Source organism: Jaculus jaculus, chromosome 11 (assembly GCF_020740685.1).
Source record: "Jaculus jaculus isolate mJacJac1 chromosome 11, mJacJac1.mat.Y.cur, whole genome shotgun sequence".
Taxonomy (NCBI): domain Eukaryota; kingdom Metazoa; phylum Chordata; class Mammalia; order Rodentia; family Dipodidae; genus Jaculus; species Jaculus jaculus.
The window spans coordinates 91,612,994-91,627,671 of record NC_059112.1 but is presented as its reverse complement, the minus strand read 5'-3'; the positions used below and the strand labels follow the sequence as shown (position 1 = coordinate 91,627,671).

Sequence of the window (14,678 nt, the reverse complement as noted above, 5' to 3'; positions counted from 1 at the left end):
CTGTCAGGTAGATCCACATGATGCATGTGTCTGGAGTTTATTTGCAGTGGCTGAGGGCCCTGGCATGTGCATTCTCTCTCTCCCTCCCTCTTTCTCTTATCTCTCTTTATCAAATAAATTTGAGAGAGACAGAACTAAGATGGGTGTGGTTGCACACACCTTTAGTGCAAGCAATTGGGAGCCAGAGATAAGACTGCCATGAGTTCAAAGGCACTCTTGAGACTACATAGCAAAACCGTACCTTGAAAATCCAAACCAAAAAAAATTGAGAGGGAGGGAGGGAGGGAAGAACTATTCACAACTGGCTGAATTATTCAATTAAAACTAAACTGCAGCATTAAGAATTTCAGCACCCCTCCACAAATAAAGCATAAAACCATGCATGACTTATATGGAATTTTAATCTGGATTATAAAGAGTAGTTTTAATAATTTTCAACTGTACCCTTCAAAGAAACAACCAAATAGATATGAAACACTAAGTTTGAGTTTTCAAAAAGTTCATTATATTTTTAAACACTTTAAAATAGCTTTAGCAATGTGAATAATCATAATGGCCCATCTTCCATCTAGACATACACACAGAGTACCAATTCCAAGTATCTGCCACTCACTGTCATTATAATTAACAAAGAAAACCAAATAAACTGCCAGACAAGCATGGTAGCACACATATTGGCAATCCCAGCCCTTAATCCCAGCACTCAGGAGCCTGAAGTAGGAGAGCCACCTATGAGTTCAAGGCCACTCTGGGATAGAGCAAGTTCCAGGTCAACCTACATTAGAATGAGACCTATCTTTAAAAAAAAAAGAAAAGAAAAAGAAAGTCCAGTACTTAGAAGAATGAGGCAGGGGGATTCCAAATTTGAGGTCAGCCTGTGCTACACAGACCTTGTCTTGAAAAAAAAAAAATCAACCTTAATATACAATAATGCAATGTGATTTTTCTACCTAGAAAATCAATAGTACCACATTCATAGTCTGAAATGAGTATCACATCTACTTTCTGTAGCATTTATACTTAATTAATTAAGTACTAGAAACAGGCCCAGTAGTAGTTGAAATGGATGTCCCCTAACAGATTTAGTTTTATTAAAGCTTTTTGTATTTCCGGCTATCTGGCTAGTGGATTTTGGTCTTTCAAGCTTTCATTGTAGAGGAATGGGCATGGACTTGGTGGCTGCAACTGAAGATACCTTCCAGAACAGTAAGCCAAGGTTTATGGGCTATTCTGGAAAGAGTTTAAAAATGCTAAGTGCAGCAAGAATTGCATTTGGAGGCTGTACTTCTGAGCTCTCCAAGGGGAAGCAAAGATTACAAAGAACTTTATTAGAACACAGCTACCTCTAAGGGCTGACTGTATTCTGCTGCCCATGTCCAGAGAGTCTTATCAAGATTAAATCTGTAATAGACTGATGTGACTGATGTGCTTGGCTAAAGATACAGAACTAAAAAACATTTTAAGATCTAAAGCTTAAAAACTTCAAATTTAAAATGTTACTAACAGAGATTGGTTTTAGGTTACTGAGAAGCTGCTATTGTCAAACATGAGACATAAGCTACTGAAACATTAAGACAAGACATAATAACCTTGGTAAAAAGACTACACAATGTCATTGAAAGACAGACTGGGTAGACATTAAAAACCTAAAGCTTTTTTTAAAAAAATCTGGGGCTGTAGGGATGACTTAGCGGTTAAGGCATTTGCTTGCAAAGCCAAAGGACCCAGGTTCGATTCCCCAGGACCCACGTTAGCCAGATGCACAAGGGGTGCACACGTCTGTTGTTCTTTTGCAATGGCTGGAGGCCCTGGCACACCCATTCTTTTTCTCTGTCAAATAAATAAAATAAATAAAAATATTTTTTAAAGTACTCTTTATAAAATATTTGGATATGCCAGGACTATACAAAGGGCTACCATAAAGTGCTGCTGGCTCCAGATAAAAATTTCCCAGCCACTCAAAACAGCTAAAGAGACAAAATTAAAAACAAAACAAAAAAAATTCCAAAAACTCTCAGTCACTGGTTATAGTATCAAACTTAACTACACATATTTAATGTTTTCTTGATGGTTACTAAAGTAATACTGGTCCAGTCTCTCCTTGTTATGCCTTGTAACAATTAAAGGTGTTTATTCTGGGCTTTTATATATTAAATATATATAACATCTTAATTTTACAAGACTCAACTAAAAAGTCTTGAATTTCAATTAAGACTTAAGACTTAATATATACACCTTTAATTAATTTATTTGAGAGTGAGAGAGGAGAAGAATGAATGGGTGTGCCAGGGCCTCAAGCCACTGCAAATGAACTCCAGATGCATTCACTACCTTGTACATCTGGTTTTATGTGGGTCTTTGGGAATCAAATCTAGATCCTTTGGCTTCGCAGGAAAACACTTTAATCACTCATCCATCTCTCCAGACCAAGACTTAAAACTTTAAAACTGTATCTTAATAAAGACTATTTTACAAGACCTTTAAACTAAATACAAAATAGTTATAAGTCTGTTGGGGTCCAGGGGTGAAATGTGATAGTTTAAATGGATTTCCCACAATAGATTCAGTTTTTAATTGATTTTTACTTATTTATTAGAGACAGTGTATGTGGGCATGAGACACAATGTGCATACCAGGTCCTCAAGTCACTGCAAACTCACTCCAGACACATGCACTACTTTGTACATCTGGCTTATGTGGGACCTGGAGATTGAACCTGGGTCCTTAGGCTTTGCAGGCAAGCACCTTAACCACTAAGCCATCTCTCCAGCCCAAGACTTACAACTTTAAAAGTAACATCTTAAGTTGGTAAAAACCTTTAATCTAAATACAATATAAAATAGCTATAAATCTACTGGGGTACAGGGATAAATGTGATTATTTAAATGGATGTCCCCAATATATTCCAATTTTATAAAAGCTTCTTGGATTCCCAGCTGCCTGGCTAGAAGAGGTGTCATTTTGGGTGTATCCTAGGGTCTCACAAGTGTATAAGTAGATCTGGAATTCCAGTCTAAAGATATCCTATGTGCATGAGTGGGGCCTGGGTCCCTGAAGTATGTTTGCTGGTGGCAATTGCTTTTTTTCCCCTCTGCATGGATCTGTAAAAAGGGACCAGATTCTTGTGCCTGGTTTGGAAGTGCATCTCATCGACATGAATCTACAACACCCCCTCCCACAAAAGAATAGTTTATATCTCCAAGCAATAAATGTAATGAACTTGGTAAGAAGTTTAAACACAGAGCTAAAACTCTAATTCCTACCTGCAAACAGACTAAGACACACAAGTCTATTATACCTTTTGTATTAAAATTCTAAAAGGGTTACATTAAAGTGGCTCATATTAAAAGAATTTTTGGGGGGTTTTTTGAGGTAAGGTTCACTCTGGCTTAAAAGACTTTTTTAAAAAATCTTATTTACTTATTTAAGAGAAAGGAAGAGTCAGAGCACATCAGAGCCTCTAGCCACTGCAAACAAACTCTAGATGCACACTGGGTACTGGGGATTTGAACCTGGGTCATTAGGCTTCACAGGCAAGCACCCTAACCACTAGACCAGCTAAAACTTTTATTTTTTAATCCAGTTTCTTTCATGGCACCTAACTCAACATTTTAATAAAAATAAAATGCTGGGCTGGAGAGATGGCTTAGCAGTTAAGCACTTGCCTGTGAAGCCTAAGGACCCCAGTTTGAGGCTCAATTCCCCAGGACCCACGTTAGCCAGACACACAAGGGGTGCACGCATGTGGAGTCCACATGAAGTGGCTGGAGGCCCAGGCGCACCCATTCTTTCTAGCTCCCTCTTTCTCTGTCACTCTCAAATAAATCAAAATAAAATTTTTTAAATAAAATAAAATGCTATATAATGCTAAAGCATGACAATATACCACACAACTAGAAATAGAACTGCACATGTCAAAAATGTATTTGTCGGGCTGGAGAGATGGCTTAGCGGTTAAGCGCTTGCCTGTGAAGCCTAAGGACCCCGGTTCGAGGCTCGGTTCCCCAGGTCCCACGTTAGCCAGATGCACAAGGGGGCGCACGCATCTGGAGTTCGTTTGCAGAGGCTGGAAGCCCTGGCTCGCCTATTCTCTCTCTCTCTCCCTCTATCTGTCTCTCTCTCTGTGTCTGTCACTCTCAAATAAATAGATAAATAAAATGAACAAAAAAATATAAAAAAAAATGTATTTGTCAATTCTTGTTTCAACTACTGACACTAAAACAAAAAAAAAACCTCAAAATTAAAAATCAAGTTTTACAAAAAAAATTTTCACCCTGGCATGGTATAACATACCTAAAAGCTAAACATTCAGGAGGCAGAGTAGAGGATATCAAGACCAGCCTAGACACCCAGCAAGACCCTGTGTGCTTCCACTAGTTATCAGTTTCTAAACCTACAAGGTTAGTAAACTCAAACTTCATATTTGAATCCAATGGAGGGTCAAAAGTTTTCAAGAAAACAAATGCACAATTTTTCTTGTCATTATTCCCCAACAATAGAGCACAGCAACTATATACACAACATTCATGTTATTGGGTATCATAAGTAAGGTAACTGAAAGCATATAAGATATTTTAGCATATATGCAATTACTGTGCATATACAGGGTAAGGAATATATCCATTCACACATTCATACATACATATATACGTACATACATACAAGCATCCCCAAATTTTGGTACATACAGGATGTCCTGGAACCAAAGATGGTAATCAGAGTTTAGAAGACAATAGAGTCTATTACAGTTTGATAGTTACCAGAAATTCTCATCTTAAAAGCAAATTAGGAGACTGGCGAGATCACTTAGTGATTAAGGCCTGTGAAGCTAGCTAAGAATGTCTGGAAAGTCTGCCATTAAAGGAGGCCCTGGAACACCCATTCTCTCTACCTGCCCCTTTCACTAATAAATATTATTTTTTTAAAAGGGGGAAAGCACATTAGGGAGGTCTGGAGAGATGGCTTAGCAGTTAAGGCACTTGCCTGCAAAGCCTTGAAGACCTGAGTTCAATTCCCCAATACCCACATAAAGCCAAATGTACAAAAGTGGCACCTGCATCTGGAGTTTGTTCGTGGCGGCTAGAGAGGCCCTGGTGCACCTATTCTTTGTTTGTCTTTCTCTGTTTGCAAATAAATAAAAACATTTTTAAAAAATCAGGGGGGCTGAAGAGATGGTTCAGTGGTTAAGGTGCTTGCCTTCAAAACCTGATGATCCACATTCAATTTTCCAGTGGCCACATAAAAGCCAGATGCACAAAGTGGCACAAGTATCTGGCGTTTATAGCAGCTAGAAGCCCTGGCATACCCATGCTCATTCTCTCCTTGGAAATAGTTTTCTGGGTTTTTTGTTTTGTTTAATGAAAAAGCACATTAATAGAGCTTCTAGAATAGTGAGCAGATCAATGTGCTGTCAGTGTGGTTAGTGACTGTGGTTGTTTGACTCAGGTGTCACCCATGAACTTATGCATAAACTTACGCGGTTCTGAATGCTAGGTCCCCAGCTGGTGGTCATTTGGAAACTGGAGCCTCCTAGATGCAATGTATTGTTGGGGGTGGGCTTATGGATGGTAAAGACAGCTTCCCCTTGCCAGTGTTTGACATACTTTTCTGTGGCTGTTGTCCACCTGATGTTGGCCAGAAGATGTCCAACCTCTGCTCATGTCCTCATTTTCCCCTGCCATCATGGAGCTTCCCCTCGAGCCTATAAGCCAAAAATAAACCCTTTCCTCCCACCAGCTGCTTTTGGCTAGATTATTTGTGGAGCACTGTGAAGCAGACTGCCAACACTGACCAACATGGAAGCTCTTGGATGTTTGCTGGACCTCTAACCCCCACCTAGTCTTATACATCCCTTCCATTAAGCTGCCCGTGAGCTGTTAAAGCTTTCTCTACAATTGTATTTTGTTAGACTACACAATCTAGAAGAGTTAAACTTTTAAGAGTACACTTATCAAGAAAAAATAACATGCAAGACTATCAAATACAGGCCTGGGAAAATACCTCATTTGAGGCCCTAGGTTCAATTTCCAGTGGTGGGGTGCTTATCCAGCATGAACAAGAGCCATCAAGCAACCCCCACAGTACTGAAAAAAAAAACCACTTCTCTTATCTACACCAATCTAGTCCTGTCTTCTGTTCAAACAAGATCCTGGACTGGTGAATATACATGTTTGATGACACACACCTATATCTTAGCACATCAGAGGCTGAGGTTAGGAGGAAGAGTTTAAAGCCAAACTAAGGAGACAGTGTATAGGAAAGCCAGTCTAAAAGAAAAGGGGGGAAAAAAGATGTACCTATAGAACCAACATTCACCTAACATGTGACATCCTAGGTTTGATTTAAAGCACCAAAAGAAAGAAAAGAAAAATAATAAGAAAAAACCTTTCATGGACCAAAAAGACAAGGAGCAACATACCAACAATATGAAAGATCTTCAGGGTCACTGCTCAACAAAAATTCAGTAGGCTTAACTTCTGGCCATCAAGTTTAAAATACTTTAGAAAGGCTTTTGTGCGCTGGAGAGATGGCTTAGCGGTTAAGATGCTTGCCTGCAAAGCCTAAGGACCCAGGTTCAATTCCCCAGGTCCCATGTAAGCTAGATGCATGCACATGGTGACACACCCGTCTGGAGTTCATTTGCAGTGGCCTTGGGGTGCCCATTTTCTCTCTCCCTCTGTCACTAAAAAATAAATAAAGATATTAAAAATGCATTCGTGAGGGCTTTACCACACATTTTCCTTCTCACAGAAGCTTTCTGTACTCAATCCTTCCTTCCTTCAGTTCTGGGCTTTATCCAGGCCTGGCCTTCTCATGGGCTTTCAAAGATCTTAAATACACATTGTCTTTTTTTTTTTTTGGCAAGTCCAAAAGGCTGGCCTTTTTTCTGTAAGAGAGTTAAAGGGGAGGAAGACTGGTATGCCAGGGCCTCCAGCCACTGCAGTAAACTCCAGAGCCAGGTGCAACCTTGTGCACTTGTGTCACCTTGTGTGTCTGCTTACATGGGAACTGGAGAGTCAAACACGAGTCCTTAAGCTTCACAGGCAAGCGCTTTAACCACTAAGCCATCTCCCCAAAACATATATTGTCTTTTGATTTAGCAATTGACCCTTAAGAAGATTTAACATATAGATATTACCTTACTGTTGTATACCAAAAAATCTGCTAATAATTTCAATCTCAATTTTAGATACATCCAGACCAAGGGATTTTATGGAATGGTTAGGAATAAAGAAGTAAACCTGGGGATGGAGAGGTGGCTTAGCAGTTAGGCACTTGCCTGTTAAACCTAAGAACCCCGGTTTGAGGCTTGATTCCCTAGGACCCACGTTAGCCAGACGCACAATGGGGCGCATGTATCTGGAGTTCGTTTGCAGTTGCTGGTGGCCCTGGCATGAGCGCACACTTGCACGCTTGCTCTCTCTCTCTTTTTCTCTCTGTCACTCTCAAATAAATAAATAAGTAAAATAAACAACAAAAAATTTTTAAAGTAAATCTGTACGAGCAGACATGAAAATGTCTGTGATGTCCCAAGTAACTAAATACCAAAGGCTCAAATATGTATTATAGTTTCAATGATTACAACTTAAAAACATCTGATAAAATACTCAACTCTAGTAAATGGCAGTTAAGCAAGGATGACTGGACAAACCTATAGTCTTTGCTGCTGTCAAGCTTCACATGGGAGGCTAAGGTGGGGAATTCAGTCTTTCCAAACAAGTGCCTTTAATCACCGAGCCATGTGCCCAGCAACTCATTTCATTTTTCTATTTTAAAACTTTACAAGTTTAAACTGAAAGGGAAAAGAAACTTAAAAAGTTACCTGATTCATAAATAAATAAAGCAACCAGAAATTCTTTTTCTTTCTTTTTTTTTTTTGTTTTTCGACTCTAGCCCAGGCTGACCTAGAATTCACTATGTAGTCTCAGGGTGGCCTCAAACTCACGGTGATCCTCCTACCTCTGCCTCCCTAGTGCTGGGATTAAAGGCGTGCGCCACCACGCCCAGCTTTCAACCAGAATTTCTAAGCAGATCTAAAACCTCAGGCTAACGTAAAAAAAAAAAAAATTATATATATATATATATATATATATATATATATATATATATATGAACTTATCTTCAGGCTGGAGAGCTGATTCAGTGGTTAAAGGTGCTCATTTGCAAAGCCTGACAGCCCAGGTTCAAGTCCCCAGAATCCACATAAAACTAGATGTGCAAACATACGGAGTTGTTTGCAGTGACCGGAGGCCCTAGCACACCATTTTTCTCACCATCTCTCTTAAAAATAATTTTTTTAAAAAGGTCTCAAAATTGACCTTAACAAATTTCCTCCTAGGATACTTTCTGCTCAACTCTTTTTTCTGTGCTTAGAATTCCAGTGTATTGTAATACACACACACACACACAATTTTGAGCTACAAAAATAAGGCTGGTGGTATTCCTGTGTATTCTTTTGTAAGATAGATAGATGGTGAAAAAGACAGACATAGTTGATCCATGGAACAGGATAGAGGACCCAGATGTTAATCTAGGCAGCTACAGCCAACTAATTTGTGACAAAAATGCCAAAAAATATTTGTTGGAGAAAAGACAGCCTCTTCAACAAGTGTTACTGAGAAAACTGGATTATCTGTATGTAGAAGGATGAAAATAGATCCTTGTCTTTTTCCATGCACAAGAAACAAGTCCAAGTGGATAAAGGACCTTAATATCAGACCTAAAACATTGAAATTGCTAGAAGAAACACTTCAACATTTTGGCATCGGCAATGACTTTCTGAATATAACTCCAATTGCTCAGGAAACAAAACCACAGATCAACCGCTGGGTTCTCATGAAATTACAAGCTTTTGTACAGCACAATAGAGCAAAGAGACAACCTACAGAATGGCAGAAAATCTTTTGCCAGCTACATATCTGACAGAGGATTGATATCAGAATATACACAGAACTCAAAAACTAAAACAAAACAAAATAAGAAATCAAACACCCCAATTAAATAATGACCTATCGAACTAAATAAGAGTTCTCAAAGGAAGAAATACAGATGACATATAAACATCAAAAAGTGTTATACATCATTAGCCATCAGGGAAATGCAAATTAAAACTACTTTGAGATTCCATCTCACTCATGTCAGAATGGCTCCATCAAGAAAACAAATAACAATAAATGTTGGTGATGGTGCAGAAGAAGGAGACCCCTTCTACACTATTGGTGGGAATGTAATCTGGTCCAACCACTGTGGAAATCAGGGTGGAAGTTCTTGAGACAGCTAAAAATAGAGTTACCAAATGATCCAGCTATACCACTCCTAGGCATATATCCTAATGACTTTTTTCACTACTTTAGAGATACTTGCACAACCATGTTTACTGCTCCTCTATTCACAATAGATATGAAATGGAACCAGCTCAGTAGATGAATGGATAACAAAGATGTGGTACATTTACACAATCGAGTTCAGTGATAAAGAAAAATGCAATTTTCTGGGAAATGGATGGATCTGGAAAGGATTATACTAAGTGACGAAACCCAGGACTCAAAAGCCAAACATTACATGTTCTCTCTCATATGTGGATCCAAGCTACAAATGGTTAGACTTGTGTGTGAAATTTAACCAAAAATTAATAGCAGAGGCCAGTAAGGTAAAAAAAATAAAATAAAAGGCTATAACAGAGGGAGGGAGAAGGAAAGACTTCAGAGTATGGTACTGTATATATCTAAGTACATGAACAGATTACAGAGAGTGGAATGGCCTAAGTGAGGCCAGGAGATGAGATTGAGTAAGAGAAGCATGGGGGAGGGTCAAATTCAAGATATTCAAAATAAGACATGTTGGAAGCCGGGCGTGGTGGCGTACGCCTTTAATCCCAGCACTTGGGAGGCAGAGGTAGGATGATCACTGTCAGTTCAAGGCCACCCTGAGACTCCATAGTGAATTTCAGGTCAGCCTGGGCTAGAGTGAGACCCTACCTCGAAAAACCAAAAAAAAAGACATATTGGAAACTGGGCATGGTGGCACATGCCTTTAATCCCAGCACTCGGGAGGCAGAGATAGGAGGATTTCCATGAGTTTGAGGCCACCCTGAGACTCCAGAGTGAATTCCAGGTCAGCCTGGACTAGGGTGAGAGCCTACCTCAAAAAGCAAAAAAAAAGACATACTGGGGAAAACCTACTTCTTTGGATAATGGCATATCCAGAAGCAAAAGATTGCTATTAGAAAATTTTCAGTGCCAGAGATGATCTCACAAAAACTTTCCAATGAGTTGTTGGCCAGGGAGGGCTCTGCTCCCTCCAAAACATTACAGGCTATTGCCAAGGCCCTTGGTTTCCCAAAAGTAACAGATGGAAGACCCTATTGATGAAGACTTCAAATGCCTGGGTGGCAAGGTCACTGAGAAATTAAGCTGGTGCTGGGCTGAAAACCTTCTCCCTATAGACCAGCCAAATGAAAGCTGGAAAAAGCTGCACTGCATGCAGCCCTGTGGGAGACAGAAGTCATCAGTGGTGAAAACCGTGGACACTGGAAGCCTCAAGATTGGCCAGGCAAGCCAAATGACCAAACAAGTGCAATAGTGTCATGTCTGCTCTGGGCAAAACCAGCTGCTCTTTAATTGGACTGGAGGCCAGCTCTATGAGAGGGAATACATGCCTGGTACTGAAAACCTAATCAAAAGCCAATGGGAGGGGAGGTCATGAGCCCTAGGGGTATAAAGCCTGCTCATGTCTAGGTAAATGCACTACACTTAATGTTCATATTCATATATTACCACTACCTCTCACTTTTGGTTAGAGAAGTTTCTCTTTTCAGATGGCAGTGACCACAGGGATGACCCAAAAGGCAACAAAGTGCTGAGAAGAGTGTCCAGCACTGAAACATCTCTATCACACCCTCCAAAGGCTCTGGGTCCTGGTGAAAAGAATTTAAGGGCCAGTGCAACTGTCCAGACAGAAATTGGCCTCAATATCCAAGACCTCGTAGTACCTTGCAATACCTTCACAAGACCCTCATAATAGGAGAAAAAGAAGATGACTTCAAAATAAAAGAGACTAACAGAGAGGGAGGAGATCATGATGGAGAGCCAAGTTGTGAAGGGAAAGTGGGGGGGGGAAGAATTATCACGGTTTATTGTCTGTGTATAGAAATCATTTTTTTAATCTTCTACCCTCAGAGATTAAAAAAAACTTAATTTTCGACATGTGATAGGCTTTTCATGGACCAAAAAAACAAAAACACACAACCACAAAAAGACAAAGTTTTGAACAATTTTCTTTGGAGTATAGAACTCAAATAAACATTGCACAGAAACCTGCAGCATCCTTGCCATACTGGAAGGTCCACTAACTGCCCCAACAGTCAACTCAAAACAACTTTTCATCTCTCCATTCCCCTAATATCATTTGACTCAAGAATACAACTAATATATCTAGATGACAACAGGTCTCCTTATAGAACAAGGTATTACACTCTTGGTAAAAATCAACTATAAAAGAAAAAATGTAAACATACTTATTTAGGGAGCAGGCTCACAGCACTGACATAATTACAGAGGTTTTGCTCTAGAAAAAGGAAAAGTACACAGTGAACCTATCAGTTTCCCTACCTGCGATACAATGTTAACAAGATCTAGAATCACCTAGAAGACAAATAGTTGGGCATGTCTGTGAGACAATTTCAACACTGCGTCAACTAAGATGGGGCGATCCACAGGTTGGGGTCTCAGGCTGGAAATTAAAAAAAGGAGCACTAACATTCACCTCTTTCTTTGTCCTGACTGCAAATGCAATGTGCAATGTGACCAGCTGCCTGAGGCTTCTGCCACCAGGAACAGCAACCCCTAGCCATGATGTGGATTTTGCCCTCACACTATAAGCCAAAACAAAGCCTTCCTTAACTTACTTGTCAGGTATTTTGTCACAGCTAGGAGACAATTAGCCACCTAGCTCTATATAAATGAGGCACATATTTCCTGTGACAATGTTGGATGTATTTAGGTAAATTGGAGAAATGATACCAATTTATTCAAAAATGGAAATTTAGATTTTTTTGTCCTAACTCATCACTGTCCTTTGACAATTATTTTTAACTTTTGGGGGAAGTAGGAACACAGGACAGGGTCCCACTGTATAGCTCAGATTGGCCTAAAACTCATGATGGATCCTCTTGCTCCTGAGAATGCTAAGATTAACAGCATTCACTACCACCACACACACAACTAGCACTATTATTAATCAAAAACACGTAACACTGAAGACAGGCAGGCAGGCAACCAGTATTTTCCAAGTTGGGGGGAAGGGGTGTGCAGATAAGAAGCAGTACAATCTTAATCTACTTTTACCAAGGGGAATTTGGGAACTAATTATATTTTGCATTTTATCAAGAAAAAAATGACTACATGAAGTTCAGATCTAAATTCTTTTAAAACCCAAATGTGGCTGGGGGAAATGCCTTAGAAGTTAAAGATGCTTGTTTGCAAAACCTGTTGGCCCAAGTTCAATCGTCCCTCACACACACACAAAGAGAAATGTGTTCAAAAAATCCAAATGCATTATAATCCTTAATATCCAAATTACTTTCATACTAGTGATAGAGAAACTTCATCAAGCTGAAAATAGCACTCAGACATGAATCTATTTTTTACTCCTATCCAACATGGTTATATCACAGTCATCACTGAAAAAGTGTTAAGGTTTAGCCTCTATCCAGCTACAGTTATCCTACAGGAATATTTATTTAATAATTAGGCACCACAAAACAAAAAGAAACAAAAGCACTTACCTCGACTTCATCTCCTTCACTAATTTCTTTTTTGATATCAGGTGGTGGTGGTAATCGAACTTCATTAAATGGAACCTGGCGTTCTGGCTGCCAACTGAAGGATTAAAACAAGAATAATTCTAAATTATTTTAACTATTGTGGTGTGTATGTGAAATGTCTCCAATAGCCTCTTGTTTGTGGTTAAGGCTGATACTCCGTTCTCAGTTGCAGGACCCTTTGGTGGCAGAGTCTTATGGGAGGCAGACTTGGAGGTTTAATCTAGCCAGTTCACTCTTGTTGCAATTTACCAGCTGCTGTGGGCAAGACCTAATATCCAACCCCTGCTCTACCATGCAATGGTATAACATCTCCTTGAGAATATAAGCAGAATAAAACCTGGTCAGGTGTTTTGTCCCAGCAACAAGAAGGCAACTGCTACACAGACCCTGATGTGGAAGCTATATGGTCTCTATTTAGTTCTATGTGTTTTTAAAGTTAATCATCCAGAATTACCTAAAAAGAAAAATGAAAAACTTTAGTTCTGTAGTTTCCTAAATTAGTTTATAAACTTTATAAAAATTAACATTAACACTAAGCCGGGTGTGGTGGCACATACCTTTAATCCCAGCACTTGGGAGGCAGAAGTAGAACTAAGTTCAAGGCCACCCTGAGATTACAAAGTGAATTCCAGATCAACCTGAGCTAAAGTGAAACCCTGCCTCAAAACAAAACAAAACAAAACAGAACACTATGAGCTGAAGAGATGTCTCAGAGGTTAAGACAATTGCCTTGAAAGCCTAATAGGGGGTTCTATTCCCCAGTACCCACATAAAGACATATAAACAAAGTAGCTCATGTGTGTGGAGTTCATTTGCAGAGGCTAGAGACCTTGGCATGTCCATTCTCTCTCCTTGTAAGTAAATAAATAAACTTTTCTTAAAAGAAAAAAAAAAAAGCCAGACATTGTAGTTCACTCCTATAATCTCAGTACTCTGTTAGAGGGATAACTATGTGTTTGAAGCCAGGCTGGGCTAGAGAAAATTCCTGAGATAAAGACTTTGCCTGGGAAAGAAGAAAAAAAAAAAAACTGGTAATATTTCCTTCCAAATTACTTAAGAATGGCACTTAGGGGCTGGAGAGATGGCTTAGAGGTTAAGGCGCTTGCCTGCAAAGCCAAAGGACCCCAATTCGACTCCCCAGGACCCATATAAGCCAGATCCACAAGGTGGCATATGCATTTGGAGTTCGTTTGCAGTGGCTGGAGGCCCTGGCGTGCCTATTTTCTCTATCTCTCTCAAATAATCTACTTTTAAAAATGGCAGAGCAGGGTGTAGTGGTTCATGCCTTTAATACCAGCACTCAGGAGGCAGAGGTAGGAGGACTGCCATGAGTTCAAGGCCACCCTGAGACTCCATAGTGATTTCCAGGTCAGCCTGGGCTAGAGTGAGACCTACCTCGAACCCCCCCCCCCAAAAAAATGGCAGTTAAGATTATTTTGCAAACAAAATAAGCTAGCTTTGGACTGAAGAGGTGGCTTAGCAATTAAGGCACTTGCCTGCAAAGCCAAAGAACCCCAGTTCAACTCCCCCAGACCCACATAAGCCAGGTGCACAAGGCAGTACATGCATCTGGAGTTCATTTGTACTAGTTGAAGAACTTGGCAAACCCATTTATTCTCTTTCTGTCTCAGTGTCTGCCTCTCTCAAACAACATACACAAATATAATTTTTTTTAAAAAATAAGCTTCATGTTATCAAGTAGCTTCAAAACAATGTAACATTTTCACAGCTTGTACATAAAACGTGGTGGGATCAGCTTACAATAAAAATTAAGTTAAGGGCTGGAGAGATGGCTTAGCAGTTAAGCTCTTGCCTGTGAAGCCTAAGGACCCCGGTTCGAGGCTTGATTCCCCAG

At 39.7% G+C, this 14,678-nt stretch overlaps 1 protein-coding gene across 6 annotated transcripts in view; it reads right to left on the bottom strand.

The window, feature by feature from the left end:
• The window catches only part of Fxr1 (FMR1 autosomal homolog 1), a 70,973-nt gene that overhangs the window by 35,491 nt on the left and 20,804 nt on the right, over positions 1-14,678 (bottom strand). For all 6 annotated transcript variants that reach the window (XM_045161326.1, XM_045161331.1, XM_045161328.1 and 3 more), the window contains exon 3: positions 12,785-12,878. In XM_045161326.1, the coding sequence (XP_045017261.1) occupies positions 12,785-12,878 (94 nt within the window). The remainder of the gene's footprint in view (positions 1-12,784; positions 12,879-14,678) is intronic.